Genomic DNA, 27,542 nt, shown 5'->3' on the forward strand with positions numbered 1-27,542 from the left:
AGACTCCATTCGCTCCATCTAGCAGCCTGGATGTGTGATTAAAATCTAGTCCTCGATTATAGTATGACTCCATTTTGGAGAATTCAACTTTTGGAATACATAAAATATCTTATATTTGGGCCAATATGGCATGTGTGTGTAAGAGAGAGAGAGGAAAAGAAGTGTGTGTGTGAGACAACCTGGACTCAATGGGTGCAATCAATTCTAATTGGGCATCAATCGAAACAGCGGATTCATTGATTAATTAAGGTAACCCAGACCCAGTGGGTCTGAGTCTGGTTCTGCAGGGTTCTCCTCTGGGTCTGGTTCTGCAGGGTTCTCCTTTGGGTCTGGTTCTGCAGGGTTCTCCTTTGGGTCTGGTTCTGCAGGGTTCTCCTCCTCTGGGTCTGGTTCTGCAGGGTTTTCCTCTGGGTCTGGTTCTGCAGGGTTCTCCTCCTCTGGGCCTGGTTCTGCAGGGTTTTCCTCTGGGTCTGGTTCTGCAGGGTTCTCCTCCTCTGAGCCTGGTTCTGCAGGGTTCTCCTCCTCTGGGCCTGGTTCTGCAGGGTTCTCCTGTGGGTCTGGTTCTGCAGGGTTTTCCTCTGGGTCTGGTTCTGCAGGGTTCTCCTCCTCTGGGCCTGGTTCTGCAGGGTTCTCCTCCTCTGGGCCTGGTTCTGCAGGGTTCTCCTGTGGGTCTGGTTCTGCAGGGTTCTCCTGTGGGTCTGGTTCTGCAGGGTTCTTCTCCTCTGGGCCTGGTTCTGCAGGGTTCTTCTCCTCTGGGTCTGGTTCTGCAGGGTTCTTCTCCTCTGGGCCTGGTTCTGCAGGGTTTTCCTTTGGGTCTGGTTCTGCAGGGTTCTTCTCCTCTGGGCCTGGTTCTGCAGGGTTCTCCTCTGGGTCTGGTTCTGCAGGGTTCTCCTCTGGGCCTGGTTCTGCGGGGTTCTTGCTCATGTGGATCTGTTGGGTTCCTGTGTAAGACTGTCTAGAAGTGACTATATTGTAATTGGCACTTTATAAATAAAGCTGAGCTGAATTAAAATCAATTGAATTGAGAGAGAGAGAGAGAGAGAGAGAGAGAGAGAGAGAGAGAGAGAGAGAGAGAGAGAGAGTGTGTGTGTGTGTGTGTGTGTGTGTGTGTGTGTGTGTGTGTGTGTGTGTGTGTGTGTGTTGCGTTCACGGTCTCGCTGGTCCTGCCAGTCTAACAGACTCCTGTCAGCCCCCTGCTGGACCGGGTCCCCGGGGTTCTGCCGGTCTGCTGCCGGTCCCGGTAGTGAGTTCAGAACAGCCGCGCCGTTCCGCCGGGTTCTAAAGAAGTAAATAATCGCTCCTGGTGTTTGTGTCTGCCATGTGGCTGGCGGCGCGTGTCGTGCTGTCCGGGTCGCACCGCGCGGGCGGGGCTCGGCGCGCTCAGAAGGCCCCCGCTCGGAGCCGCCGCCCCTCCGGCGTGCCCCGGTGAGCTGCCGCAGCGCCCCGCCTGTGTGTGGATGTATGCGGAGCTAGCTGCTACGAGCGGGGCTTCGCGGCCAGTATGGCGGAGGACGGCACCGAGCTGCGGGCGCTGGAGACTCAGCTACAGCTGCTGCTGGGCGGGGAGCCGCCGCGGGGGGACGGACAGCGCTTCTGCGCCCACTTCTGCACCGTGAGTCCCCGCCGCGACCCCCGGGGAGGAGGATGTCCAGACTCCCCTCCCCCAGGACCGCTAGCGTTAGCATGTAGCCGTTAGCACGGAGCCGCCCGGCCCCGGTCCGCCCCGCCGGCCCGGGTAAAGTCCGCGGTGGACACGTCCGGCTGTCGGGAGGGCCTGGCGGGGCCGCGGGGCCGCGGCCTCCCGGTAACAGTCCCCGGAAGGCAGCTGCAGCCGGGGCGGCTGGCCCTGGCCCAGCTAGCTGCCTGCGCCTCCGGCTAGCCTGCTAGCTCCTGGAGGGGTTGACTGGACCAGCTGGACGGTCCCGGTCCCCGCGGTCCCCGCGGTCCCCGGTCCTCCCGGTCCCTGTCAGCCGCTCTGCGGGGTGTCCTGCCGGTGAAGGCAGGACAGCTCCACGGTCTCCATGCGGGGACATACTGTCTCCGTCACGTGATCAGTTCTCTGTTGTCTGACAGTAGCAGTGTTGACATGTCCCGGACTGGACAGGTCAGAGGTCAGACACCGGCCTCCTGTCTCCTCAGGCTGGTGGACAGAGGAGTGAGAGGAACCGACTGAGAACACACTGTTTACACCACTTCCGCTCAGTCACGCAACTTGTGGACAATGCTGCGTCTCCGTGGAGACGGCAGGGAAGGTGTGCTGCTTATGTCCACAGGTTGAGAACCTGTCCTCACTGGACAGCAGAACCTAGAGGACAGGAGGGAGTTCTCCCTCTGCTCGCCTGGTTCTGGCATCACAGCTCCGTAACTATTCTGTCACACTTCTATCAGCGCTCCACCCGGTTCTGGTTCTGTTCCAGTCCAGTAGAGGAGTCGTCACAGCAAGGCCGCCTGGAGCTCCACAGACCCCGTTTGTTGTCCGACACGTCGCAGGTCATCTGTCCGGTTCCGTCCTGCTCCGTCTCGCTCTGTCTAGTTCCGTCACCTCATCCAGAGCTTTGGAGATGGTGGAGTCGTTCTCCCGACTCATGGAGTGACGCGGTTCCCTGACCAATCAGAGGCCAGCTTTCTGCTGGCGCCACGTTTTCACCTGGACTGGACAGAGTTAGACGGAGGAGTAGAACTGTAGGAGAGCCTGGAGCCAGTTCTGAAGTAGAGGAGCAGCAGGGTGTCGTAGCTTCTACTGAGGCCGTGTGGTGAAGACAGTGGGGGCTCTGTTCCACTGCCCCCCCGGTTCTCCATCGTACAGAGACCCGGCTGGGTGGTGGAGTCGTCATGGCAACCGGACTGAACCTGGAGCTTTTATCGGACAGACGAACTGTTTCCCCACCAGTGTTCAGCAGACACAATGAAATCACCACCGGTAACATGTCGCCGTCACGCTCTGGCCAATCAGAGGACGGCATCTGCTCACGTCCTGGTCCGCTTGGAACCTCAGCCCAGCGGGGACCAGCAGGGACCATGAGGGGACCCGGTCTGGACTGGGTCCAGTGGGACTCAGCGAGGACCAGTGGGAAAGGTCATACTGAGGTCCTCGGCGGTCGGCGTCTTCGTTTCCACGGCAACGTGTTGGTGCTGCTGTTTGTTTTTGTAATGAAACCACTAAACAGTACAGCGTCGATGTGAACACCGGGAGAACACAGCTTTACTCTATCAGATCACCTTCAGGAAATAGCTTTTTCACCAGTTAAATGCAGACGGCGCTTTGCAAAAATCTGATTTTCCCCATTTAGACAGAGACGCATCATTTTCAATAAGTTGCGTTGCCAGTGTGTTTGAGGTCTGTTGTCATGGAAAGGGACGTTTCGGTGTGCCTCGCAGCAGAACATGCAGCGTGTGACGGCGACGGACTGTTGGTTCCAGTCATTCAGCAGATAGTCCTGGTCCATGTTCTCCATCAGTGTTCTTAATGTTTACAGTGTCTGTATCGGTCTCCGGTTTCATTACTAAAACCAGCAGCAGCTGCAACTGGTGGAACAGCACCTAGCTACATGGTTTTCAGTGGTTCTGCCATCGCCGTGGAAACAGACTTTGTTTTCACAATGTTACCATGTAAGTTAATGGTCTCTGTCTGTCCCTGGTGTCCCGCTGTGTCCCTCCAGCTGGTGGAGCAGCAGGCGTCCCGCTGCCGCCTGCCTGTGCCTCAGCTCCGGGTCCTGCAGGTGGCGCTGTGCTACTTCAGCAGAGCGTGGGCTGGATTCTCGTCCCCCTGTGACCACGTCCTGCACACTGTGAGCAGCCTGGCACTGTAAGGACCCCGTCTCAGCAGCAGGACCGCAGGCCGGACGCCGGGACGCTGACTCTGCCTCTTGTCTCCTCAGGAGTATCTTTGAGCTGCTGCTGTTTTTCGAGCAGAGGGACTTCGAGCAGGAGCCGCTCAGACACTTCTCCGTCACATTCCAGGTGAGGACGGCTCGCCGGCAGCAGCACGGTGTCCCTGTGTCCCCGTCCTCCACACTGTGTCCCTGTGTCTCCAGGAATGCCACTCGGCCCTGTGGAGGCTCCAGAACGTGCACCTGCTGCAGGTGGAGCGAGCGGTGCGGCAGGGCGGGCCGTGGGCCAGCCCCGCCCTGCAGGCCATCCTCAGAGAGGACACTTTACCTCAGAAGGAAGGTGAGTGCTGGGTCCTGGGTCCTGGGTCCTGGGTCCTGGGTCCTGGGTCCTGGTCCTGGTCCTGCTGTTGTCAGTAGAGCTCGTGGACACCTGTCTCCTCAGTGGACGGGTTCATCGGCTCGGAGCTGCCGGTCTTCTTGGAGCTGCGGGTGCTCTACCTGCTGTCCTGCCAGCGTGTCCCCGAGGCCATGGCTCTGGCTCGCCGCTGCGCCCGCCACCCGGTGGCGGGCCGCCACGCCTTCTTCCTCCAGGTCTACCTCACGTGGCTCTGCAAGACGACGCAGCTGGACCGCCTGCACCGGGAGGTGAGTGGTCCTCTGGAGTTTCAGAACCATTTGCCACATTCCTGGTCCAGGCTCTTGATTGGTCCCTTTTCCCAGGTGGCGGGTTTTAACGGCAAAGACGCCGTGCACATCATCTGCAGCTTGGAGAGTGAGGAGGACGACGAGCTGCTGCTGGCGCTCTGCACGGCCTTCCTGTCGCAGCAGCTCCGCAGAGGAGACCTCTACTATCTGTGGTTGGTCACACTGCTGCTTTCAACCTCTCACACAACCTGCAGCTCCAGGCCTGCTGCTGTTCATTGTTATTTAGTGATTGCTGAGAGCAGAGCGTCCCCGATGATGTCATTACACAGTGTCTCTGATGATGTCATTACACAGCGTCTCTAATGATGTCATCACACGGCGTCTTTGATGTCATTACAGAGCATCTCTGATGTCATCACAGAGTGTCTCTCATGACGTCATCACACAGTGTCTCTAATGTCATCAGTGTCTTTGATGATGTCATCACAGAGCATCTCTGATGTCATTACAGAGCGTCTCTGATGTCATTTCAGAGCTTCTCTGATGTCATCACAGAGCGTCTCTGATGTCATCACAGAGCGTCTCTGATGTCATCACAGAGTGTGTCTGATGATGTCATCACAGAGCATCTCTGATGTCATCAGTGTCTCTCATGACGTCATCACACAGTGTCTAATGTCATCAGTGTCTCTGATGATGTCATCACATACCGTCTCTGATGTCATCACAGAGCGTCTCTGATGTCATTACAGAGTGTCTCTGATGTCATCACAGAGCGTCTCTGATGTCATCACAGAGCGTCTCTGATGTCATCACAGAGTGTGTCTGATGATGTCATCACAGAGCATCTCTGGTGATGTCATCAGTGTCTCTCATGACGTCATCACACAGTGTCTAATGTCATCAGTGTCTCTGATGATGTCATCACATACCGTCTCTGTCATTACAGAGCGTCTCTGATGTCATCACAGAGTGTCTCTGATGATGTCATCACAGCGTCTCTGATGATGTCATCACAGCGTCTCCGATGATGTCATCACAGTGTCTCCAATGATGTCATCGCAGAGCGTCTCTGGTGACGTTATCACGCAGCGTCTCTGATGACATCATCACAGAGCATCTTTCTCTCTCTGACATCATTGGAGAGCATCTACATGATGTCGTCGGACAGTGTTTCTCTCTCTCTGATGACATCATTGGAGAGTATGTCTCTGATGACATTATCAGAGACTGTCTTTCACTCTCGCTCTCTCTCTCTCTCTGATGACATCATTGGAGAGTATGTCTCTGATGACATTATCAGAGACTTTCACTCTTGCTCTCTCTCTCTCTGTTTCTCTGACATCATCAGAGACCATTTCTCTCTCTCTCTCTCTCTGATGACATCATCAGAGACGTTTCTCTCTCTCGCTCTCTCTCTCTCTCTGATGATGTCATCGGGAGCGTCTTATGATGATGTCATGGCATCATCAATAGTCTCTTCTTTTATTAACTGTTAACACAAACAACCATTTCTGTTTCTTCGTCCCCTCAAATATATTTTACTTTGCTGTCCGCTGCCATGTCTTAAGACCTCAGTGTATGTGTGTGACGTAGTATCTGGTCCACACTTCCTCCACAGTGTCATGAGAGTCCCCTGGTCCTGGTCGTGGTCCCGGTTCAGCTCCTCCTGGACTTGGTAGTTTTAGAGTTAACGGTCTCTCTGACTTGGCGGTCTGTCCATACGAGTGTCCTTGTTGAAGTGCTGCAGATAAACCCTGAACAGTTCTGGATCTGGGTTGACACTGTGATTCTGAAGCTTTTCATATCACGAGCTGCATCTGAGTCGAATCATGCCAGAGAATCATGATGTGGCACAGCATGCTAACTGCTTCATTTTCAAACCATGGTTGTGTGAACACAGAACTTCACTGACAGGATGCGTGTTGCGGTGCTCTAGAGTGTGTTTGTGTCTCCGTCCTGCAGCGACCTGGTGTTCGTGTGGACGAAGCTTCACAGTCGGTTGAAGACGCCGATGCAAGCCATGCTGGCAGAGAGTCAGCAGCTGATGCAGTCCGCCACCAACATCAGCTCCATCTTCCCCTTCATCAGAGCCATACTGCCAGAGGTGAGAGCGGCTGTCCGGGCTCGTCCCTCTGTGCGTCTGGGAATAGGACTGAGTGTCCTCCTGTGTGTGAGCAGACGGGCGAGGCCGGTGTCCAGTTCTGCGTGGAGCTGTGCGCCAACGCCCTGCAGTCCCGCCTGCCCTGCGACGCCACCACCAAGACCCTGATCTACAAGACCATCGCCGGCCTGCTGCCCGGCGACCTGGAGGTGTGCCGGGCCTGCGCCCTGCTGGTCTTCTTCCTGGAGCGCAGCGTGGAGGCCTACAAGACGGTCTACCTGCTCTACCTGCACCCCGATCAGGAGTACCACGTGGACTGCTGCCCCATCGGGAACCGCGTCCGCTTCGAGACGCTGCAGGTACGGCGCCATTTGACGCAATGTCTGTCAAGTGTCTTCTGGTGGAGGAGTTTTGACCACTGCCCTTCTCTTTCCCAGATCCTAAAGAAGGACTTGTGCTTTGACCCGGAGTTCTGGAACCTCATGGCTCTGCGGACCAGCTGTCTGAAGCTGATGAGCGAGAAGGTGGTCAGCGCCGCCCTGGAGGAGATCATGGAGGACAAGTGGATCTCCAGCTACTGCACCAAAGAGTCGTCCACGAGGAGGAGGGCGCTTCAGACGGCGGAGAAGAAGCGGCGCCACAGAGACCAGGCCTCTGACGCCACGTCCAAGAGGCTGAAGGCGGAGCCCGACGGGAAGAGGCGGGGCTGCCGGACTACCCGGCCGCTGAAGGAGGCGGCGGCCCAGCCGCTCCGGCGCTCCTTCTGGCAACTGGACCGGCTCCGGGACAACGGCGAGCACCGGCGCACCACCCGCCTGTCGGAGAAGAGCACGCAGAAACGCAGGATCAGGACGCCCCGCTGGCTCCTGGAGGACTCGGGAACGCTGGAGAACAACGCTCCCCTGAAGATGAAGAAGCACGGCTTGAGAGAGCACAAGAACCACCGGCCCGCCGTGGTCAGCAGGTCCCACGGCGTTCCCTTCAAGAACGGCGTCCGGCACAAGAACCTGGAGGGGAAGACGAAAGAGAACGGCGTCAGGCACCAGAAGGGCTTTCCGTCCGACGGCGTGAAAGCGGCGCCGGCTCCCCAGGTGGTCCTGGAGCTGTCCTTACCTGACAACGAGCTGCTGTTCACCGAGGACGCCTGCAGCAGGCAGAGGGGGATCCCCCCGGTGCTCCTCTACCGGCCCACCATCAAGCTCCCAGAGGCCTCTCCGCCCGCCAAGAGCCCGCACGGCAGGGAGGTCATCCTCAGGGCCCGGGACGCCGCCATGCTGGTGCAGCAGCTGCACTGCTACGCCCGCAGGGTGAAGGGGAGGGGCCTGGGCCTCAGCGCCCACGGCTCCGTGTCCACCATCACCCGCTCCTCCGCACAGGGAAGTCCTCCCAAAGACCCTCCACCGGAGCCCTGTTCCAGACCCGAGGCTAAAGGCGGAGAGCCCCCGCAGGTCCCGGCCGCACGGACCGTCCTTCGAAAGCTGTCGTCGGCGAGGGAGACCTCCCAGAAGTCCACCGAGGACGGACCGGGAGCGCCGGACTGTGAAGAGCCCGCCGTAGAAATGAAGGTCACCTTCGCCTCGCAGTCCCCGGTGTTAGAGAGAGTCTGTAAAGCCGGAGAACAGCAGGCCCCACCCAGCTCAGCAGCAGAGGAGAACCCCCCCGTTCTAGATAAAGTCACAGACACTGCAGACCGGGAGGAAGCAGCTCCTGAAGGTGGAGACGAGGAGCAGAGGCCACAGTCATCCCTACCCACGACAGAAACCCACCCCTCCCAGATCCCTTCACAACAAGACTCAATAGACACTTCCTGTCCGGCCACAGACCAGGAGGACTTCTCTGCCCTCATGCCGGGAACAGAAATGGTTCCACAGCTTCTCTCCGAGCAGTTTTCCACAGACCCGGACCACAACCAACATCAGGATTCAGGGAACGGTGCCTCCGAAGAGCCTACCAGTCCTCACAAAGTGCCATCTACCTCCAGCTGCTCGCCCTCGCTTCATGAGGTTTCTCTGGTAGGTGAACCAGGCAGCACCCGGGATTCCGGTCCACGCGTCCCCGAGGACGAAGAGCCGGTGGACAGCGAGCCGGAGACGGAGGAGTCCAAACTGGATTACTGCTGCACCTTCTGCAACAAGGACTTCAAGGGCCGGCGCGTGGTGGAGCACGCCATGTTCCACTACCGGCGGGACGAGTGCATGTTCTGCGGGCTGGCCTTCAGGGACGACCTCCTGGCCATGATGCACCTGTCGGACCACATCGAGAAGCTGAAGAGGCTGAAAGACTCGCCCGGGAGCAGAGTCAAGGCCAGCACCAAAGATACCTCCGCCAAAGCTCAGCCCAAAAACACGTCGTCAGGGAGGCCCAGGAAGTCCGCCGTCTGCCCGAAACCCTCCAGACCGCGCTGTTCGCCGGATTCTAACCGGCTCCGATCGAGAATGTTGAGATCCAACAGCAAGCCGGCAGATGAAAAGCAGGCTGCTCCCAAACCCACCGTTCTCAAGTTGAACGGGCACACAGGCCGAGGGAAGGAGTTGAAGAGATTAAAACACAACTTGAAAGCCAAAACCTCTCAGGAAACACAGAGCGACGGAGCTCCAGATCACAAGCTGCGCAAACACAAAGATGTGGCACCGAAACCCAACAGGTCCTCAGAAGACCAGGAGAGGACTTCCCCGTCTCCTCAGGTCCCCAAGACAAACACCAAACCCAACCGAAAAGCCGCGGAAGAGAAGGCTGTAGCTCCAGAGGAGAAAGTGCACTGCCAGGTGGACGGGTGCTCCTGGTCCGCGGACCTGTCCAAGAGCCGGGTGGCCCTGCTGTACCACGCCCTGGAGGAGCACCCCGGCCACCCGGAGCCCCTGAAGCTGGCCTTCAGCAAGGGCAACGGGAAGTGCACCATCTGCATGAGGGTGCTGTGGAGCTTCGAGCACTTCCGCCACCACGTGGAGAGGCACCGGCTCACCCCCCGGCACCCCTGCCTCCACCAGGGCTGCGCCGCCCGCTTCAAGACCGGCATGGAGATGAGGAGGCACACCCGGAAGCACAGCCCGCTGCAGGCGGCGTGCTGCCTCCCCGGCTGCTCGCGCCTCTTCATCTGCCTCTGGGCGCTCAACCTGCACGAGCGCGAGCACTACGCCCGCAAGAGCAGGGACACCGACGGGGGCGGCGCCGAGAACCCGCCGAGTCCCGAACAGGCCCAGCACCACCCACCCAAACACAAGGCTGGTGCCCGAGCCCCGAAACACCACCAGAGCGCGGACTCCAACGTGTTGAAGAACCTGTCCAACAAGCACGCCTCGGCGGACACGGCCGCCCCGCTGCTGAGGCTGCGATTGAGAAAAGCAGCCAGCTCGCCTCCCAAAGTCCACAGAGTCGTCTCATCACTCATGAAGCGCTGCAGGAAGGTCAGGCACAAGTTGACCAAACAGCAAGTGAGCGTGGACAAAGGTCCCAGGAGGAGAGGCCGTCCCCCGAAGACCAGGAGAGACGAGAACACTGCTGGTCTCAGGGAAACCGTCACACTCAAGAGCAAGAAGGGCTGTCCTCAGCCGCCTCCTCCCAGCAGCCAGGAGCAGGACGATGGGACCAGAAGGCAGATCCGGGTTCCAGGAAGACCCTCACAGACTCCAGCAGGTGAGTCCAGACTGAGGCCACCTGTCAAAAGGAGTCACCTTGAAGAGGACCTGGGGTCGTCTGGCGGTTCACAGCCATCTGTCAGCGCTCCACAGCACAAAACGCCAAAGCAGAACGCCACTAGGAGGAAATCGCACACCAAGACTCACAAAGGTGCCATTGGGAAGGTCCACAAAAACCATCAAGTCTCATCAACACTGGAAAGACCTGTCAAGACCACTTCTGCTGTCCTCCAGCCCCAGTCCACAGCAGGGGCTGGTGGAGAAGGGTCCAATGAGGAGGCGAGACAGACAGAACCAGGGGACTCCAAACCAGCTGTCCTACCAGCCACCGCAGAGGAACCCCAGAGTCTGGAATCTGAGGACAAACTCAAGACACTTCCTGTCCCACCATCCATAGAGAATAACCAGAGTCCGAAATCTGAGGACAAACTCAAGACACTTCCTGTCCCACTATCCATAGAGGAACCCCAGAGTTTGGAATCTGAGGACAAACTCAAGACACTGCCTGTGCCACTGTCCATAGAGGAACCCCAGAGTCTGGAATCTGAGGACAAACTGGAGGCGCTTCCTGTCCCATCGTCCATAGAGGAACCCCGGAGTCTGGAATCTGACAAAAGACCCAAGAAACTTCCCGTCCTACCAGCTACTATAAAGGAAGCCCAGAGTCTGGAATCTGAGGACAAACTGGAGACGCTTCCTGTCCCACCATCCATAGAGAATAACCAGAGTCTGGAATCTGAGGACAAACTGGAGACGCTTCCTGTCCCACCATCCATAGAGAATAACCAGAATCTGGAATCTGAGGACAAACACAACACACTTCCTGTTTCACTGTCCATAGAGGAACCCCAGAGTCTGGAATCTGAAGATAAACTCATAAACCATCTGGTACCACCAACCATCACTCAGAATAACCAGAATCTACAGTCTCTCGACAAACCCGAGACTCTTTCTGTTCCCCCAATCACAGAGTGTAACCAGAGTCTGAAATCTGAGAACAAACACAATGAACTTCCTGTCTCCCTGACTACCCAGAGGCTTCAGTCTGAAGACGAACTCATCAACCATCCTGTACCACCAACCACAACAGAGGATCACCAGAGTCTACAATCTGAAGACAAACCCAAGACACTTCCTCTTACAACCCCAGAGAAACCCCAGAGTCTACAGTCTGATCAAAAACCTAAGAAACGTCCTGTCCCCCCAACCACACAGAAGCCCAAGAAGCTTCCTGTCCGACCAGCCTCACAGAAACCCAAAAAACCCAAGAAGCTTCCTGTCCCCTCAACTACCCCGAGTCTACAGTCCGACAAAAAACCCAAGAAGCTTCCTGTCCCCCCAAGTACCCCGAGTCTACAGTCCGACAAAAAACCCAAGAAGCTTCCTGTCCCCCCAACTATCCCGAGTCTACAGTCCGACAAAAAACCCAAGAAGCTTCCTGTCCCCCCAACTATCCCGAGTCTACAGTCCGACAAAAAACCCAAGAAGCTTCCTGTCCGACCAGCCTCACACAAACCCAAAAAACCCAAGAAGGTTCCTATCCCCCCAACTACCCCGAGTCTACAGTCTGAAGACGAAGCCCAGAAGCTTCCTGTCCCTCCTGCCACACAGAAACCCAAGAAGCCCCAGAAGCCTGGTGTTCCACCAAACAGTCAGAAATCCCAGACTCTGCAGTCCCAGGACAAGCCCAAGAAGCCCCGGAGTAAAAATGAAAATCCTTCAGATGGAAAGAAGAACAAGACTGCCGATAAGAAACCTGCCAGGGAGAAACGGCCCTGCAAAGCCTCTGTCCCGTCAAAATGTGAAGTGAAGCAGGACGGAGTGTCCCGTCCCCCTGCAGAGGGAGGACAGTCCATCAAGTCTAAAGCTGTGAAGAACAGGAGGAAGAGTCAGGTCCCGGATCCGGACGATGGAGTCGCCGCCAAGAAGCCACGCAAAGACGCCCGAGCACCACCCGAGGCTGAACGCCTCCCCCTCGCTCTCCAGGGGGCGGAGCAGAGCTCGCCGCCAGAATGGCCTCCTCCGCCCGCCGCGGTGGTCAGGAGACGGGCGTCCAACGGCGGCAACTTCTCAGTGTGTAAGGAGACCCTGGAGAGGTACAGCAAGAAGCCCTACCTGCGCCTGCCCCCCACCGTGTACCTGGACGAGAGGTACACCGCCATGCCCAGACGCAGGAAGGAGCCGTCCCCCGGCCCCCCCGAGCCCCAGGCCTGCCCCGGCCCCCTGCAGAGACACCGCTGTCCCACCTGCTTCTCCACCTTCCACTGCGACCAGGAGCTCCAGGGGCACCGCACGCTCAACAAGTGCTCCGCCTTCTTCGGGTTCGACTCCGACAACGACGGTGAGTTCTCCCCCGACCCGCCCCGCCGTCCATAGGTTTCTGTGTAAGCAGCGTGTTCCAGAACGTTGCCATGGGAACATGAAACTTCACTGAAGCTATTCATGTTTCCGTGTAAACAGACGTCGTTCAAATCTTTTCTGAAACGGTCCGTGTTCACTTGAAATTGAGTGTCCACCCGTCCCGCGTAGCGCGTGCGCATGCGTACAGCGTTTCAAGCCCATTTCTCGCGTCCCGCAAATTGAGACAGTGTCCCGCATAATCAATGCTTGCTCTAAAAAAAAAAAAAGCTTGCTCTCCGCACTCGCCACACACCTAAGTGAAGAACTGTGGTCAAGCCAGACACAGCCAAGTGAGCCGACACGTTGTTTAGCGGTGCCACATATTCTATGCATTACGGTAAAAGTGAAAACGAGAGGGTTGCAAAAGTGCCGCTGATCACACTCACCTTATTCATAATTAATAGAATACAGATGAATACTGTTGATAAAAAACAAAACTGAACAACAAAGTCAATGAAGGAAAGCTGGTGCTGATGCTGATTTTCAGTCAACAGGTCAAATGAACGGGGAGATATTGAGCTATCTCTCTTACAAATATTAATATAAAATGTTTTCAATATTTAAAGCTAAAACAAAGAGCTGTGTTTGAAAGAGACACTACAGTAATGGGATTCACAGGTGATTTGGAGTAAATAGGTAAAATAACCTGGGAAAAACAAAACACACTGAAAGCTCAGGGCTCATTAACAAAGGAGGCCTGTTGTGAGCAGACAGCAGCTTTACATCTGTCAGGGGAGCAGAGCAACGAGAATCAACATTAATACACCATGTAAAGTGGGATCTGCTGGAACTTGGTATACCAGTATCAGTGAGTGAGTGTGCCCGCCGGGTGGGGGCGCCGTCCCACGTTGTCCCTCAGAATCATACCCCTGTCCCCCCATTGGACTCATTAGCAGGTGGTCACCCTACACCAGCAGCATTACAGATCCGGAACGGATGCTCTGTGGAGACTCCCGCCAGGTGCAGGAGCTGCTAGCATAGATGTATTAGCATTAGCCTCATTGTAGCTTCCAGAGGAAATCCAGCTGTTTGCTACAGTGAGGCTAATGCTAGTAGCATATATCTACGCTTGCAGCTCCTGTGTGTGGTGTAGTGTTCCACAGCGGCTCCGTTCCGGTGTGTCATGGCCATAAGTCGTTGCGGCGTACCGCCAGGCAAACGTGGCTTTCAGAGCGTTGCCATGGAAACGTGAAGCCGGGTGTTTGGTCTGGAAGGCAGTGTGTGAACAGGTGTGGGGTTGTGTTGCAGACTGACGGAGGCTGGTGTGTGGGACCGTGGGAGAGGAGACGCCGTCCCCATCGTCCCCGCCGTCCCCGGCCGCTGCATGTGCCTGAGGAGGAAGAAGAGGCTGGTCCTGAAGTGCCTGATGTGGCGGCCCCCCTGCCCCCCCTGCCCCCCTGCCGTGGCGGGCTCGGCGCTGACTGGATGGGGCCGGCAGCCACAGAGCCCCGCCTCCTCGTCAGTAAGCCATAAAGGTTTCGCGTCGCTCGCTCTTTGCACTCTGCTTCCTGCCTCTCACCTCACACTGAAAGCGAGGACTTCACGTTCACCTGGTTTAACTTCCTGGAGTCCAGCGGCTCGCCCTGCTCTCCCCCTGCAGTTTCCTCTCCCACCAGTAGAGGTCAGCGTTCCTCCACTCAGCAATAACTCAGCCCAACATGGCCGACGTTCCGCCTCATTGTCAAACTGTTACTGGGAGCTTCTATTTATTTATCTCTCGTTTTCTATCTTTTGTAAATATTGAAGAGTTCCGATGGCCTATTATTATTCTGATAATTATTATTCTATAAGGGGGGTGTTGAAGCAGGGTTTATATTTTGTTCTTGATGAGAAAAATTAAAGTAATTTCAAATGGAGTCACTGAGTGTGTGTTTCTTCATTCGTGGTTTAGTCAGACTGTCCTCAGCTGTCTGACCTTTGACCTGTTCCAGTCCAGCGCAACACCAAGACATGCCTGGAGGAAAACCCAACAAGACCCTGACTGCAGGACAGTTTGGAGCCACCGTTTATTTTCTTTAGAGCTTCATTTTGAGTTAAAACAGAGAATCTGTTTTATTGTCGTTATTATTACACAAGATGCCTTTATTGATTTAGCGACACTGGCTTAACGCTGACCTCAGGCCCCGTTTACAAGCTGGGAATTTAACCTCGCCAAATCGCTCCGGCTCCATGGAAATGGGCAAAATGCAACTTTGAGACAACTTTTTGAAAATGTTTTGACTCTGTCTGCTGGAGAATGCAAAAGAAACGTGAGAACTATCATAAATAGCTCTCGGTGTCGACGCAGAACTGAGAACAGCTTTTCAAAGACGCTCTGATTCAGTAGGAACAAAAGGCATGTTTTAAATAGATGATCAGTGGATGGACAGTGATGTTCTCTCCAGAGTGTCAGGACTCCCAGACCAGGGTCCCATGGTCCTGGTCCTGGCCCATGTTCTCCCATTGTCAGTATTTAGAGTATTGTTCCCTGGTTTCATGACTCAAACAATCTGTGAAAAGTCCCAATTGACAAAGAGCTGATTGGACTGGTCCAGGACGTCCTGGTCTCCTGGAAGGACTGGTCCAGGACGTCCTGGTCTCCTGGAAGGACTGGTCCAGGACGTCCTGGTCTCCTGGAAGGACTGGTCCAGGACGTCCTGGTCTCCTGGATGGACTGGTCCAGGACGTCCTGGTCTCCTGGAAGGACTGGTCCAGGACGTCCTGGTCTCCTGGAAGGACTGGTCCAGGACGTCCTGGTCTCCTGGATGGACTGGTCCAGGACGTCCTGGTCTCCTGGAAGGACTGGTCCAGGACGTCCTGGTCTCCTGGAAGGACTGGTCCAGGACGTCCTGGTCTCCTGGATGGACTGGTCCAGGACGTCCTGGTCTCCTGGATGGACTGGTCCAGGACGTCCTGGTCTCCTGGAAGGACTGGTCCAGGACGTCCTGGTCTCCTGGATGGACTGGTTTTAAATATGAGCTGAAACAGTATAAATAGGCGCATTAGCAGCTCAGCAGCAGAGTGTTGCTGTTGGCTGCAGAGACAAGTCCAGACTGGAAGACTTAATGAGTGGATTCACTCCGAGCTGCACTCTTTGATCGTCTGCCTCGGAAGAATCCAGAACCTGCGCTGCGGCAGAACCACGTGGTTGTTAGGAAGCTCCGTGTGTTCCCTTCTTTATTCAGCAGGAGATCAGCTTCCTGCTGCTCTGCCATCATCACTCCACTGTCCGGGGCAGGGTCCCGGCTCTGGAGACGTGGTCCCCTGGGCCCTGGCAGCAGCAGGATGTCCATCCTTGTTGTCTGCTGGGGGGCGGCTCCTGGTTCCCTGCAGTCCCTCCTGGGAACCTCTGGTCCCTCATTGGTTGAGTTTTCTTTGAAAGTCTGGTCTTTGTAAATAGTGGTCCTCTGGCCGAGGTGTCCCCCGGGGAGGACACCCCCCGTCACTTCCAGTCCGGCCTCATGTAGTCCGGGATGCACTGGCACACCTGGTGGCTGTAGTAGAACCCGGCCTGGCACGTCCTGCGGGGCTTCCTGCAGGGCAGCCGGTAGCAGCTGGACAGACAGAGACAGAGACAGTCAGTGTAGCAGCTGGACAGACGGAGACAGAGAAAGTCAGTGTAGCAGCTGGACAGACGGAGACAGAGACAGTCAGTGTAGCAGCTGGACAGACGGAGACAGAGACAGTCAGAGGGCTGGTGGAGAGGCGGGACACGGGGGACGGGGGACCCCCCACTGTTCAGAGTCTTCCCGTCCCTTGTGGACGAACCCCGGTCCAGGAAGATGAGAGAGGAGAGCTGCCTCCTGCAGGACCGCTCCCCCTGCTCTCTAGAGCCGCCTGGACCAGCTGCTGGGCTGAGGAACGAGAACCCCACACTGACTACTGGACCCTGAGAGACCTGGACCCGCTGGACCCTGAGAGACCTGGACCCGCTGGACCCTGAGAGACCTGGACCCGCTGGACCCTGAGAGACCTGGACCCGCTGGACCCACTGGACCCTGAGAGATCAGGGCCTGCTGGACCCTGAGAGACCAGGGCCTGCTGGACCCGCTGGACCCTGAGAGACCTGGACCCGCTGGACCCTGAGAGACCTGGACCCGCTGGACCCTGAGAGACCTGGACCCGCTGGACCCTGAGAGACCTGGACCCGCTGGACCCACTGGACCCTGAAAGACCTGGACCCGCTGGACCCTGAGAGACCTGGACCCGCTGGACCCTGAGAGACCTGGACCCGCTGGAACCTGAGAGACCTGGACCCGCTTGACCCTGAGAGACCACAGCCCACTGGACCCGTTGGACCCCACTCTGGTCCCAGGCCCAGGTCTTTCTGGACCTTTGCTAACAAATCTCTACCTTTAAGATATCGTAGAATGGAGAAGGCCTGGTTCTGAGTCCTGGATCCATGATGAGACAGAGAACCACTGGTCCTGTCCTGGGTCTGGAACAGACCACTGCCCTGGTTCTGGTCCTGTCCCTTGTCTGGAACAGACCACTGCCCTGGTTGTGGTCCTGTCCCAGGTCTGGAACAGACCACTGCCCTGGTTCTGGTCCTGTCCCTGCTCTAGAACAGACCACTGCTCTGGTTCTGGTCCTGTCCCAGGTCTGGAACAGACCACTGCTCTGGTTCTGGTCCTGTACTGGGTCTGGAACAGACCACTGCCCTGGTTCTGGTCCTGTCCCTGCTCTAGAACAGACCACTGCTCTGGTTCTGGTCCTGTCCCAGGTCTGGAACAGACCACTGCTCTGGTTCTGGTCCTGTCCCCCAGGTCTGGAACAGACCACTGCCCTGGTTGTGGTCCTGTCCCTGCTCTAGAACAGACCACTGCCCTGGTTGTGGTCCTGTCCCTGCTCTAGAACAGACCACCGACCTGGTTCTGGTCCTGTCCCTGCTCTAGAACAGACCACTGCCCTGGTTCTGGTCCTGTCCCTGCTCTAGAACAGACCACTGCCCTGGTTGTGGTCCTGTAGCTGTCCCAGCAGGAGGACTGAGTGAGGGTCCCTCCAGTTCCCTCAGCCTGCTGTCCAGCTGTCCTCAGGTTCTCTGCAGGCCTCTGGGGTCTGGAGGCCGGTCCCTGGCTGTGGGAACCACCGCACTCAGCAAAAACATGGACCTATGTCCATAAAAGGCCAGGCGGAGAACGCTTCCTGCTGTTCTCCCTGTCCTGTCCATCCAGACCCATCTCCTGAAGCCTGGTTCCCTCTGTCCTCATCCAGAGAGCCACACCCGGAGAACCCAGGTCCATCCGGAGAACCCAGGTCCATCTGGAAAACCTGGATCCTCCCAGAGAACCCAGGTCCATCCGGACAACCCAGGTCCATCCGGACAACCCAGGTCCATCCGGACAACCTGGGTCCTCCCAGAGAACCCAGGTCCATCCAGACAATCCAGGTCCGGAGGGTGAAGGTGAGGCTGAGGGTGAAGCTGAGACTTAGTCTGAGGGTGAGACTGAGGATGAGGATGAGGTTGAGGATGAGGTTGAGGCTGAGGCTGAAGCTGAGGTTGAGGCTGAGGGTGAAGCTGAGGCTGAGGCTGAGGTGGAGGTGAGGTTGAGGATGAGGATGAGGCTGAGGCTGAGGATGAGGATGAGGTTGAGGATGAGGTTGAGGCTGAGGGTGAAGCTGAGGCTGAGGTGGAGGTGAGGTTGAGGATGAGGCTGAGGTTGAGGATGAGGCTGAAACTGAGGCTGAGGGTGAAGGGAGCAGGATCTGAGCTCCAAGAGGAGGGGCTTTAGCTCCAGGAGGCAATTCTGAGCTGCAGGGGGTGGGGCCTGAGGTCCAGGAGGCGGGGCATAAGCTAAGGAGGCATGGCTTTAGCTCTAGGGGTGGAGCCTGGGCCGATGGGGGCGTAGCTTTAGATCTAGGAGGCAGGGCCTCTGGTCCAGGAGGAGGGGTATGAGCTGAAGGGGCGGGGCATGGGCCTCAGGAGGCGGGGCCAGGCCCCCGCTGTAGTGGTGCAGTGTTTGGTGCTGGCCTACCTGCAGGTGCTGGGGTTGAACCTCTTGCCCTGCCTCAGGCAGGACTGTGGACTCTCTCTGCACTGGCACAGGCAGGTGTCGGGGTTCAAGGGCTGGTTCCCGGGACAGTCGGCGGCACACACACAGCCGCACAGCTCGCCGTCCCACCGCTGGCCGGCGGGACACGCCGTCCCCTCGGCCTGTCCCTCGCACTGGCATTCACCTGGGGGGAGGAGGGGGGGAGGGGGAGGACACTGAAACTCAACACTACACTCCTGTTTGGACTCGTTTCCCTAAACTCCCCGCTCCACTGCAGCGCTCAGTCTGCAGCTCAGGCCCGCTCCTCCCTCACTGTCTGGGAAGAGCTGCTCTTCTCCTTTTCAAAGAGTTGCATTTTACCCCACTTCCATGGAAACAGACTGAATATTTACAAAAAGTTGTTTTTTCCTTCACTTCATTTGGACATGCAGCGTTTTGAAAACTGTGTAAACTGCAGTTGTGTAAAGGGACCCGGTGTGTTGTCATGACACTGTCCTTACATGTGTTCTGGTCCAGCTTCCAGCCTGGCTCGCAGCTGGCCTCCGTCAGCCCGTTCTCACACACACACTCGCAGCTGGACTCGTCCAGAACCCTGTTGGGCCCGCACAGAGCCAGCAGGTCCAGGTCCTGGTAGAGGTCCTGGTTCTGGTCCTGGTCCAGGTCCAGGTACGGCGTCCCTGGAAGACACAGGTCAAGCGTCACGAGTGGGGCTGAACTCCGGCTGCCCCCCGGATCACGGCGTTCCGTTAGAACCACCTGTTCCCCTCGTGGCGTCCGCCGAGACGCAGGCGCAGTCCAGCGGGTCCCACACGGCGCCTGGGGAGCAGGCCGCCTCCGGAGGGGAACACCTGCCGGGACAAACGGCAGCGTCAGTGCATGGACCCCCAGAGCGCCGCTCACCGCCGGCCCCCCGAGAACTCACGGGCGCCGCGCCGCCGCCCGCCTGATGACGGAGTGCAGCGGCCGCCGGGACAGGCACTCGCAGGAGGTGTGGTTGACGAAGGCCATGGTGGAGACGGAGCGCTCCATCCTGGGGGTCAGCTGCATCACCTGCAGTGGAGAACAGGGCTCAAGTCAGCGTGTTGATGCTGGTGCCAAATTACACAGAAGTAAGCGGCTTTCCAAACGTTGCCATGGAAACTGTTCCTACCGTCTTGTTGACCAGGCTGTAGCTGCTGTTGGCGCAGTACAGGGCCTCGTTGCTGCAGCAGCCGCCGCAGCGGTGCAGCGCCACGCAGCGCGGCAGGTAGAAGTGACTGGTGGATTCTGGGTACTCCTTGGCCACCTCCACGCACGCCTCCCTGGGCTGGCAGGACGTCCTCTGGATCTCCTCCAGGATGACTGCGGACAGGCGGGAGCGTCAGTTTGGCATCGCCACGGTGCCGGTTCTGGAGGTCAGCGGTGGTTCTTACCTTCCAGCGTCCCGTCCATTTTGTACAGAGCCTCCCCCCGGAACGGCCCCCACAGGTCCTGGCTGCTGGAGTGGAGTAACGGGCCGGCCGAGGGGGGGGAGGAGGGGGGGCGCTGCAGAGACCTCCTCCTCAGGCACTGCTGCATGCGGCTGTACTCTGGGTACAGCAGCTGCAGCAGCTGGTCCACACTGACCACCGAGTCCAGGCTGGACCCGTCTGACACCTCCGGGACCTGCAGAGGGACAGGACGGGGTCAGACCAGGGGTCAGGGGGGTCGGGGGGGTCAGGGGGTCAGGCTTTGTGCGATGGGAATGTTTTTATTGTTGTGCCTCCTTCAGTCCAAAGGGTTTCTACTTCCTGTTCTGTGAAAGCAGAGTGACCAGTGTCAGTGTTCAGCCAGGGGTCAGCTGGGGTCAGCCGGGGTCAGCCGGGGTCAGCCGGGGTCAGCTGGGGTCAACCGGGGTCAGCCGGGGTCAGCTGGGGTCAGCCGGGGTCAGCCGGGGTCAGCCGGGGTCAGCTGGGGTCAGCCGGGGTCAGCCGGGGTCAGCCAGGGTCAGCTGGTGTCAGCTGGGGTCAGCCGGGGTCAGCCGGGGTCAGCTGGGGTCAGGCTCTGGTTCTGGACAATGACACCTCAGAACGGTTCCCAGCGTTTATATCATGACCTCACTTCGAGCGCAGCTACAACACAGGTCAACAACAACAACAACTACAACAACAACATGAACACCACCACCAACAACAACAACAACAACAACATGAACACCACCACCAACAACAACTACAACAACAACAACAACATGAACACCACCAACAACAACAACTACAACAACAACAACAACATGAACACCACCACCAACAACTGTAACAACAACAACAACATGAACACCACCACCAACAACAACAACTACAACAACAACAACAACATGAACACCACCAACAACAACAACATGAACACCACCACCAACAACAACAACAACTGCAACAACAACAACAACATGAACACCACCACCAACAACAACAACAACAACAACATAAACACCACCAAAACCACCACCAACAACAACAACATGAACACCACCACCACCAACAACAACAACAACTGCAACAGCAACAACAACAACAACATGAACACCATCACCACCACCACCAACAACAACAACAACTGCAACAACAACAACAACAACATGAACACCACCACCACCACCACCAACAACAACAACAACAACAACAACAACAACTGTAACACCAACAACAGCAGCAGCAACCGCTCATCGGATTGGTGGACGACTGACGAATCAGCTCTTGTTGAGGCACAGGGTCAGAGGTCAATGCTCAGGACAGGGTTAGAGCTCAGGGTCAGGATCAGGGTCAGGGTCAGGGGTCAAAGTGGGGGTCCCCGTCCCCCAGGTCCTCTGGGACAGCAGCAGGTGTGTAAAACTCCTCTAAGGTTTAGAGCAGAAAACCCTCTGAGCTGGAAACTGAATGAAGTCAGAGACCCCGACCTTTGACCCCTCACATGGCTGGCCACTTTCCAGGAACAGGAAGTCTCCTGTCTTCGATGAAACAAAGCACTGTGTGAGTGTTTTCCCTCAGAGCGGTGCTGGATCCAGCAGAGACTGCAGAGCTCTGGACTCAGGCCCGGGCCAGAGGGGGGCGGTCCTGCAGATACGGTTTCACCCTCCTGTCTCCGCTGAAACTGATCGCTGAGATGAATGCTGAAAGAATGTCTCCAGGTCCAAACTGCTGCTCGGGGTAACTCAACACCAGCAGGCTCCTCACACACGGTCTCTGAAGGCTGGAGCTCCTCCATCAGGACGGTCTGCTGCAGGACCAGGACCCCCGGTCCTCCAAGAGACTCACTCTGAGGACTGCTGTCATCTGGACTCTCCACCATGTCTCCTCTGTCTCCATCTCTTTTCAGTAGATCAACAGACCAGGATGTGAACCAGGACCAGGACCAGGACCAGGATGTGGACCAGGACCGGGAGCAGCGTTTTCATGGTCTACTTGAGACTGAGTCCTACTGTTTCCAAAAAGTGTTGTTTTCTCCACTGCCTGTGGAGTCGGAGGATTTTCTAGAGGTTGTGTTTTCATAACTGTCCCCTGAGCAGACTCCTGACACCCAGCTGAGTCTCTCATCATGACCTCTGATGACCTTGACCCCTCCTGACCTGACGCTCCGTCATGAAATGAAGTCATTGCTCAGGGAGCCTGAAGACGGGGTGTGTCCGCCTTCACACACACACAAACACACAATCACACGCACACACCCATGTGTTTCCCGGCCGGCCTTGGGCTTTTATTTTGGTGAAGAGCTGGACTTTAGAACCATCCAGGCCTTGAACGTCGTCCTGAGCCGTTCTTATTTTACCATGTTTAAAGAATGAAAGTGAGTTTTATTTCGAAAGCATTTCCCTTCCTCAGCACTTCTTTCTTGCTCTCAAGGCCATCAACTTGTTCAGGTGTCCTTACACATCATCCTGCTGTTTCCATGGAGACAGAGGGTTTCTAAAGACCTGTTTCCATGGAGACAGAGGGTTTATAAAGACCTGTTTCCATGGAGACAGATGGTTTCTAAAGACCCGTTTCCATGGAGACAGGGGGTTTCTAAAGAGCTGTTTCCATGAAGACAGAGGGTTTCTAAAGACCTGTTTCCATGGAAACAGAAGGTTTCTAAAGACCGGTTTCCACAGAGACAGATCATTTTCAAAAAGTTTTATTTTCCCCCTTTTCAACAAGTTGTGTTTTCTCCGGTTTCACAGATTTGGGATGTTTCTATGTAAGTTTCAGAAGCAGGTCTCATCCAGAACCAGGTCTTATTCAGAACCAGGCCCCATTCAGAACCAGGTCTCACTCACTTCCAGGTCTGACTCAGTTCCAGGTCTCTCTCAGAAGCAGGTCTTGCTTCCCCTCCCTGCAGAGGCATCCGTCCATCTTGCTCCAGTTCAGACTTGTTGCAGAGCTTGAGAACGAGTCTTCATCCTGAGCAGGTTCTTCTCATGAAGGTTCAGTGGAGCGTCTTCATCTTCTCTCCTCCAGGTTGCTCAGCACGTCCTCCCACTCACCCCCGATCACAAGGAAGGAACGGTTCTCTAACGGTTCTCTAACGGTTCTCTAACGGTTCAACCTGGCCACATAGTGACTCAGCAGGTTCGACGAGTTAGAAACTGGCAGCTGAACCAGGAAGTGACTAACCAGGAAAAACAAAAGCACTTTTCCAAAGAAGCGGAGCTGAATCCTCAGACCGGAATGACACCACTTACGACTCACGTCTTCATTCAACCCGTTCTAGAAAGTACCTTAAAGAACATCCCCATGTACCTAGATCTGCTGGGAGTCAAACCACAAGCATCTCAGTGAACTGTGGTCCTCATGTGTCTCTGATGGAACGTTCTACATCTGAAAATGTCATGGTTTCACTGCAGAGCCTTAAAATCTAGCGGAGATGTCTCAGTCCTCTGGATTTAAGATCAACTGTAAAAGTGTATTTCAAGATGTGTTTGAGGAGAACGTATCTTAACTCCAGACCGTGGTCTCCTTACCGTTCTCTTACCTGAAGATAAAGGAAACTACATCTAAAATCAGCTACAGAAGAAGAACAGTCAGCTAGAGAACCACAAAGAGTCTCGAAGGTCTAACTTCTAATTTCTTCATTTGATTTGGAGGAAATTAATCTTTGCACCTGTATGTTGAGGAACCCTGTTTAGTCCTGAACCTGATCTAGAACCCAGTTATCTGGGCCTCAGTTATCTGGCACATCAGTAATCTGAACCTCAGTTATCTGGACCTCAGTTATTTGGTAGCGCAGTTATTTGGAGCTCAGTTATCTGGTACCTTAGTTATCTGGACCTCAGTTATCTGGACCTCAGTTATCTGCACCTCAGTTATCTGGTACCTCAGTTATCTGGTACCTTAGTTATCTGGACCTCAGTTATCTGGACCTCAGTTATCTGGACCTCAGTTATTTGGTACCTCAATTATCTGGACCTCAGTTATCTGGTACCTCAGCTATCTGGACCTCAGTTATCTGGTACCTCAGTTATCTGGACCTCAGTTATCTGGTACCTCAGTTATCTGGTAGTACAGTTATCTGGACCTCAGTTATTTGGGACTCAGTTATGTGGACGTCAGTTATCTGGACCTCAGTTGTCTGGTACCTCAGTTATCTGGTACCTCAGTTATCTGGACCTCAGTTATCTGGACCTCGGTTATCTGGTACCTCAGTTATCTGGAGCTCAGTTATCTGGACCTCGGTTATCTGGTACCTCAGTTATCTGGAGCTCAGTTATCTGGAGCTCAGTTATCTGGTACCTCAGTTATCTGGAGCTCAGTTATCTGGAGCTCAGTTATCTGGACCTCGGTTATCTGGTACCTCAGTTATCTGGAGCTCAGTTATCTGGACCTCGGTTATCTGGTACCTCAGTTATCTGGTACCTCAGTTATCTGGAGCTCAGTTATCTGGACCTCGGTTACCTGGTACCTCAGTTATCTGGAGCTCAGTTATCTGGACCTCAGTTTTCTGGTAACTCAGTTATCTGGACCTCAGTTATCTGGACCTCAGTTGTCTGGTAGCTCAGTTATCTGGACCTCAGTTATTTGGTACCTCAGATATCTGGACCTCAGTTATCTGGACCTCAGTTATCTGGTACCTCAGTTATCTGGTACCTCAATTATCTGGACCTCAGTTATCTGGTACCTCAGTTATCTGGACCTCAGTTATCTGGACTTCAGCTATTTGGGACCTCAGTTATGTGGACCTCAGTTATCTGGACCTCAGTTATCTGGTACCTCAGTTATCTAGACCTCAGTTATCTGGTACCTCAGTTATCTGGTAGCTCAGTTATCTGGACCTCAGTTATTTGGGACTCAGTTATGTGGACGTCAGTTATCTGGAGCTCAGTTATCTGGAGCTCAGTTATCTGGACCTCGGTTATCTGGTACCTCAGTTCTCTGGAGCTCAGCTACCTGGTACCTCAGTTAGCTGGTACCTCAGTTATCTGGTACCTCAGTTAGCTGGTACCTCAGTTATCTGGAGCTCAGTTATCTGGTACCTCAGTTATCTGGTACCTCAGTTAGCTGGTACCTCAGTTATCTGGAACTCAGTAATCTGGAGCTCAGTTATCTGGTACATCAGTTATCTGGTACCTCAGTTATCTGGACCTCAGCTATCTGGAGCTCAGTTATCTGGAGCTCAGTTATCTGGAGCTCAGTTATCTGGACCTCAATTGTCTGGAGCTCAGTTGTCTGGACCTCAGTTATCTGGAGCTCAGTTATCTGGAACGTCAGTTATCTGGTACCTCAGTTATCTGGAGCTCAGTTATCTGGTACCTCAGGTACCTGGACCTTGACTTGCTGGATCTGCACTGTGCACACTGTGATGATCATCTGTGATCAGGTGCTGCCAGGCTTGGTTCCAGATCTGAGCCTTGAAGTTTCTCAGAGCCGTGGTACTCGATCTTTTTTAGTACCAGGGAGCGGTTTAAAGCAACATAGTTCTTCTGTGGCCCGACACACTGCAAGAGACCAACCACATGAACCCTGAATGATGTCTGAGCAACACCACAGTCTCTGAGGTGAGTCACGGGAGAAACCCTGCTGAGTCCAAAACTGAACTCTGACAGACTGACAGAAGATTTTCAAAGTTTTTTCTTTATCCTGTATTTACAATATAACAATCACAATATAGGTACCGTCACTGGCCGATGCTCAATGTGAAGAGTCACTACCGGTAGGTTAAAGGTGGACGACCGCAGCTGAAGCCTGGTCACATGATCATACTGGAGAGGACTGTGGAGGTGTTCTCCCTGACTGTTGCTTTACAGACGAAGCCTGGTCTCATGATCGTACCGGAGAGGACTGTGGAGGGCTGTTCAGTCAACCTTAAACAGTTGGAGAGACGCCCAGTGAGTGTGGGGGGTCTTACCTGGGTGCCCATGTTTCCAGGCTGGTAGTAGTCTGGGTAGTCTTGTCCTGAGCACAGATTGCAGATTTTAAGCATCCATAGGAGGACGGCTGGAATCCACATAGTGAGGAGGTGGGGGGGGGGGTTCCAGACGGCAGGTGGAGGGGTCCGAGCTGAGGGGGAGACTGTCTCCGGTCACAGATAAGGCGGATTCCGGTGGGCTGGCCTCGTCATTCTACCCGGGGACCAAGTGGCTCTTCTGGAGCAGACCGCTGGGCTTTGGGAAACCGGCCGAATCCAGCATGATGGGGAGACCCCCCCCCCTCCTGGTGTGGGACTCCCTGCTGGTCCTGGTTCTCCTCACAGGAATCCCGGCCTGGAATCGGGCCGCTCGTCCATTCTGTCCCTGGAGTCAGGTGTCTCTCAGACGGCGGTGTTGTCTCGGCTGGTCCTCCTGGCCTTCGCCACTGCCTCCTTTATCTGCTCGCCCTTCACTCGGAGCACTTCCTCTCTCTGTCAGGGCTGCTCCGGCAGCTGCTCCCTGCCTCGCTTATCTGAAGAGCTTCGGGGCCAAGAGCGTCTCGTCTCTGTCCGGGCGCTTCTGTAGGGCCGTGACGTCCACAGAAGACATCAGAGACGGAGAGGAGGTCTGCGCCCACAGGGAATTCCCAGAGCGCCGTTTGGAACTGAGTTCTTGTCCAAACAGCAAGAGTGACGTCTGCTGGGAGACGTCCCGCTGGAGTGAATGAAGAGGAAAAAAACCCCAGAACGGAGGCCGGAGAGCTGTGGGCGGAGCCAGGGAGGGACGGGTGGTGCGTTCCAGCTGATTCCCCCGCCTGGCTGTGGGAAAACTCTCCCTCTGCCGGTTCCCCGTCAGCTCAGGCCTCTGTTCTTCTTCCCTCCCGGGGAGGGTTATGAGCTGCTAGTACCGTCTGCACTGCGTCCCCCCTGTCTCCAGCGTCTCTGAGGACAGTCAGATGAAAAGCGTCCCTTCGTCCTCTGGTCAGGAACCTCTCTTACTATTTGCACAACACCGTGGTCACATGTTTTTTTGGGAAGGGCTCTCATGTTAGAACTTTGTGAACATTCTCCAGCTCCGTTTCCCTAGCAACAGGTGGAAACGCAACTTTTGCTAAGCGTTCCAACTGGGATGTGCAGCAGATGTTGAAAGAGCTGCGACTGCTCAGTAGAGAGACGAGGCCACAGTGCTCCTCCAGAGAGTCAGGACTGCCGGTCCACATTGTCCTGGTCCTGGTCCTGGTCCTGGTCCTGGTCCTGGTCCTGGTTCTGGTCCTGGTCCATGTTCTACCACTGTTCAAATTCAGTGTACTGTTCTCTGGCTTCATTACAGAACAGCACCAACTAGTGGAACAACAAGAACATCTCCGTATTCAGCGTTCTCTGTGGTTTCCATGGAAACGGACATCATCTCGAACTCTTCAAAACAGCAAAAACCATGGGAAACCCTTTTGGCTTTATTACAGCACAACAGTAAAACTTTATGACTTGGAAATGCAGCAAGGTTGTTTTCCCCTCAAACGTTACCATGGAAACACAAACGGCCAGGAAACGAAAACTCTGAAGTGATTTCACCCAAATCAGTGTCATGTGACTGAGGAAGAGGAGGAGGAGGAGGAGGAGA

The 27,542-nt window shown here is 55.5% G+C and overlaps 2 protein-coding genes across 5 annotated transcripts; one reads left to right on the forward strand and one right to left on the reverse strand.

The window, feature by feature from the left end:
- The first annotated feature begins 1,470 nt into the window (after positions 1–1,470).
- Positions 1,471–14,470, forward strand: LOC115385048 (uncharacterized). 4 transcript variants are annotated; one of them, XM_030087124.1, is made up of 11 exons: positions 1,471–1,612; positions 3,660–3,805; positions 3,879–3,960; positions 4,035–4,170; positions 4,273–4,475; positions 4,551–4,687; positions 6,441–6,582; positions 6,657–6,938; positions 7,017–10,955; positions 11,019–12,555; positions 13,863–14,470. In XM_030087124.1, the coding sequence occupies exons 1-11, from the start codon at positions 1,502–1,504 to the stop codon at positions 13,865–13,867; spliced, it is 6,720 nt and encodes a 2,239-aa protein (XP_029942984.1). In that variant the 5' UTR covers positions 1,471–1,501; the 3' UTR covers positions 13,868–14,470. The 4 variants fall into 4 exon arrangements, with proteins under 4 accessions (XP_029942984.1, XP_029942985.1, XP_029942986.1 ...); XM_030087125.1 differs by having other exon boundaries at positions 7,017–10,567; positions 10,631–12,555; XM_030087126.1 differs by having other exon boundaries at positions 7,017–10,550; positions 10,677–12,555.
- A 146-nt stretch (positions 14,471–14,616) lies between these two features.
- LOC115385056 (vascular endothelial growth factor C-like) lies at positions 14,617–26,629 on the reverse strand. Its single transcript, XM_030087136.1, has 8 exons — positions 25,922–26,629; positions 19,999–20,230; positions 19,737–19,927; positions 19,509–19,636; positions 19,343–19,434; positions 19,087–19,263; positions 18,569–18,770; positions 14,617–16,147 (listed from the first exon to the last, which is right to left on the reverse strand). The coding sequence occupies exons 1-8, from the start codon at positions 26,021–26,023 to the stop codon at positions 16,036–16,038; spliced, it is 1,236 nt and encodes a 411-aa protein (XP_029942996.1). The 5' UTR covers positions 26,024–26,629; the 3' UTR covers positions 14,617–16,035.
- Positions 26,630–27,542: the final 913 nt, after the last annotated feature.

Source organism: Salarias fasciatus, unplaced genomic scaffold (assembly GCF_902148845.1).
Source record: "Salarias fasciatus unplaced genomic scaffold, fSalaFa1.1, whole genome shotgun sequence".
Classification (NCBI taxonomy): domain Eukaryota; kingdom Metazoa; phylum Chordata; class Actinopteri; order Blenniiformes; family Blenniidae; genus Salarias; species Salarias fasciatus.

Bases quoted from the DNA above. Each gene is read 5' to 3' on its own strand.
- LOC115385048 (XM_030087123.1), top strand. From the start codon at position 1,502: ATGGCGGAGGACGGCACCGAGCTGCGGGCGCTGGAGACTCAGCTACAG. The intron at 1,613-3,659 runs GTGAGTCCCCGC...GTGTCCCTCCAG, and splicing joins TCTGCGCCCACTTCTGCACC to CTGGTGGAGCAGCAGGCGTC. The intron at 6,583-6,656 runs GTGAGAGCGGCT...GTGTGTGAGCAG, and splicing joins TCAGAGCCATACTGCCAGAG to ACGGGCGAGGCCGGTGTCCA.
- LOC115385056 (XM_030087136.1), bottom strand. From the start codon at position 26,023: ATGTGGATTCCAGCCGTCCTCCTATGGATGCTTAAAATCTGCAATCTG. The intron at 19,435-19,508 runs GTGAGTTCTCGG...TTGTCCCGGCAG, and splicing joins CGGGCGGCGGCGCGGCGCCC to GTGTTCCCCTCCGGAGGCGG. The intron at 19,264-19,342 runs GTGGTTCTAACG...TGTGTCTTCCAG, and splicing joins GGACGCCACGAGGGGAACAG to GGACGCCGTACCTGGACCTG.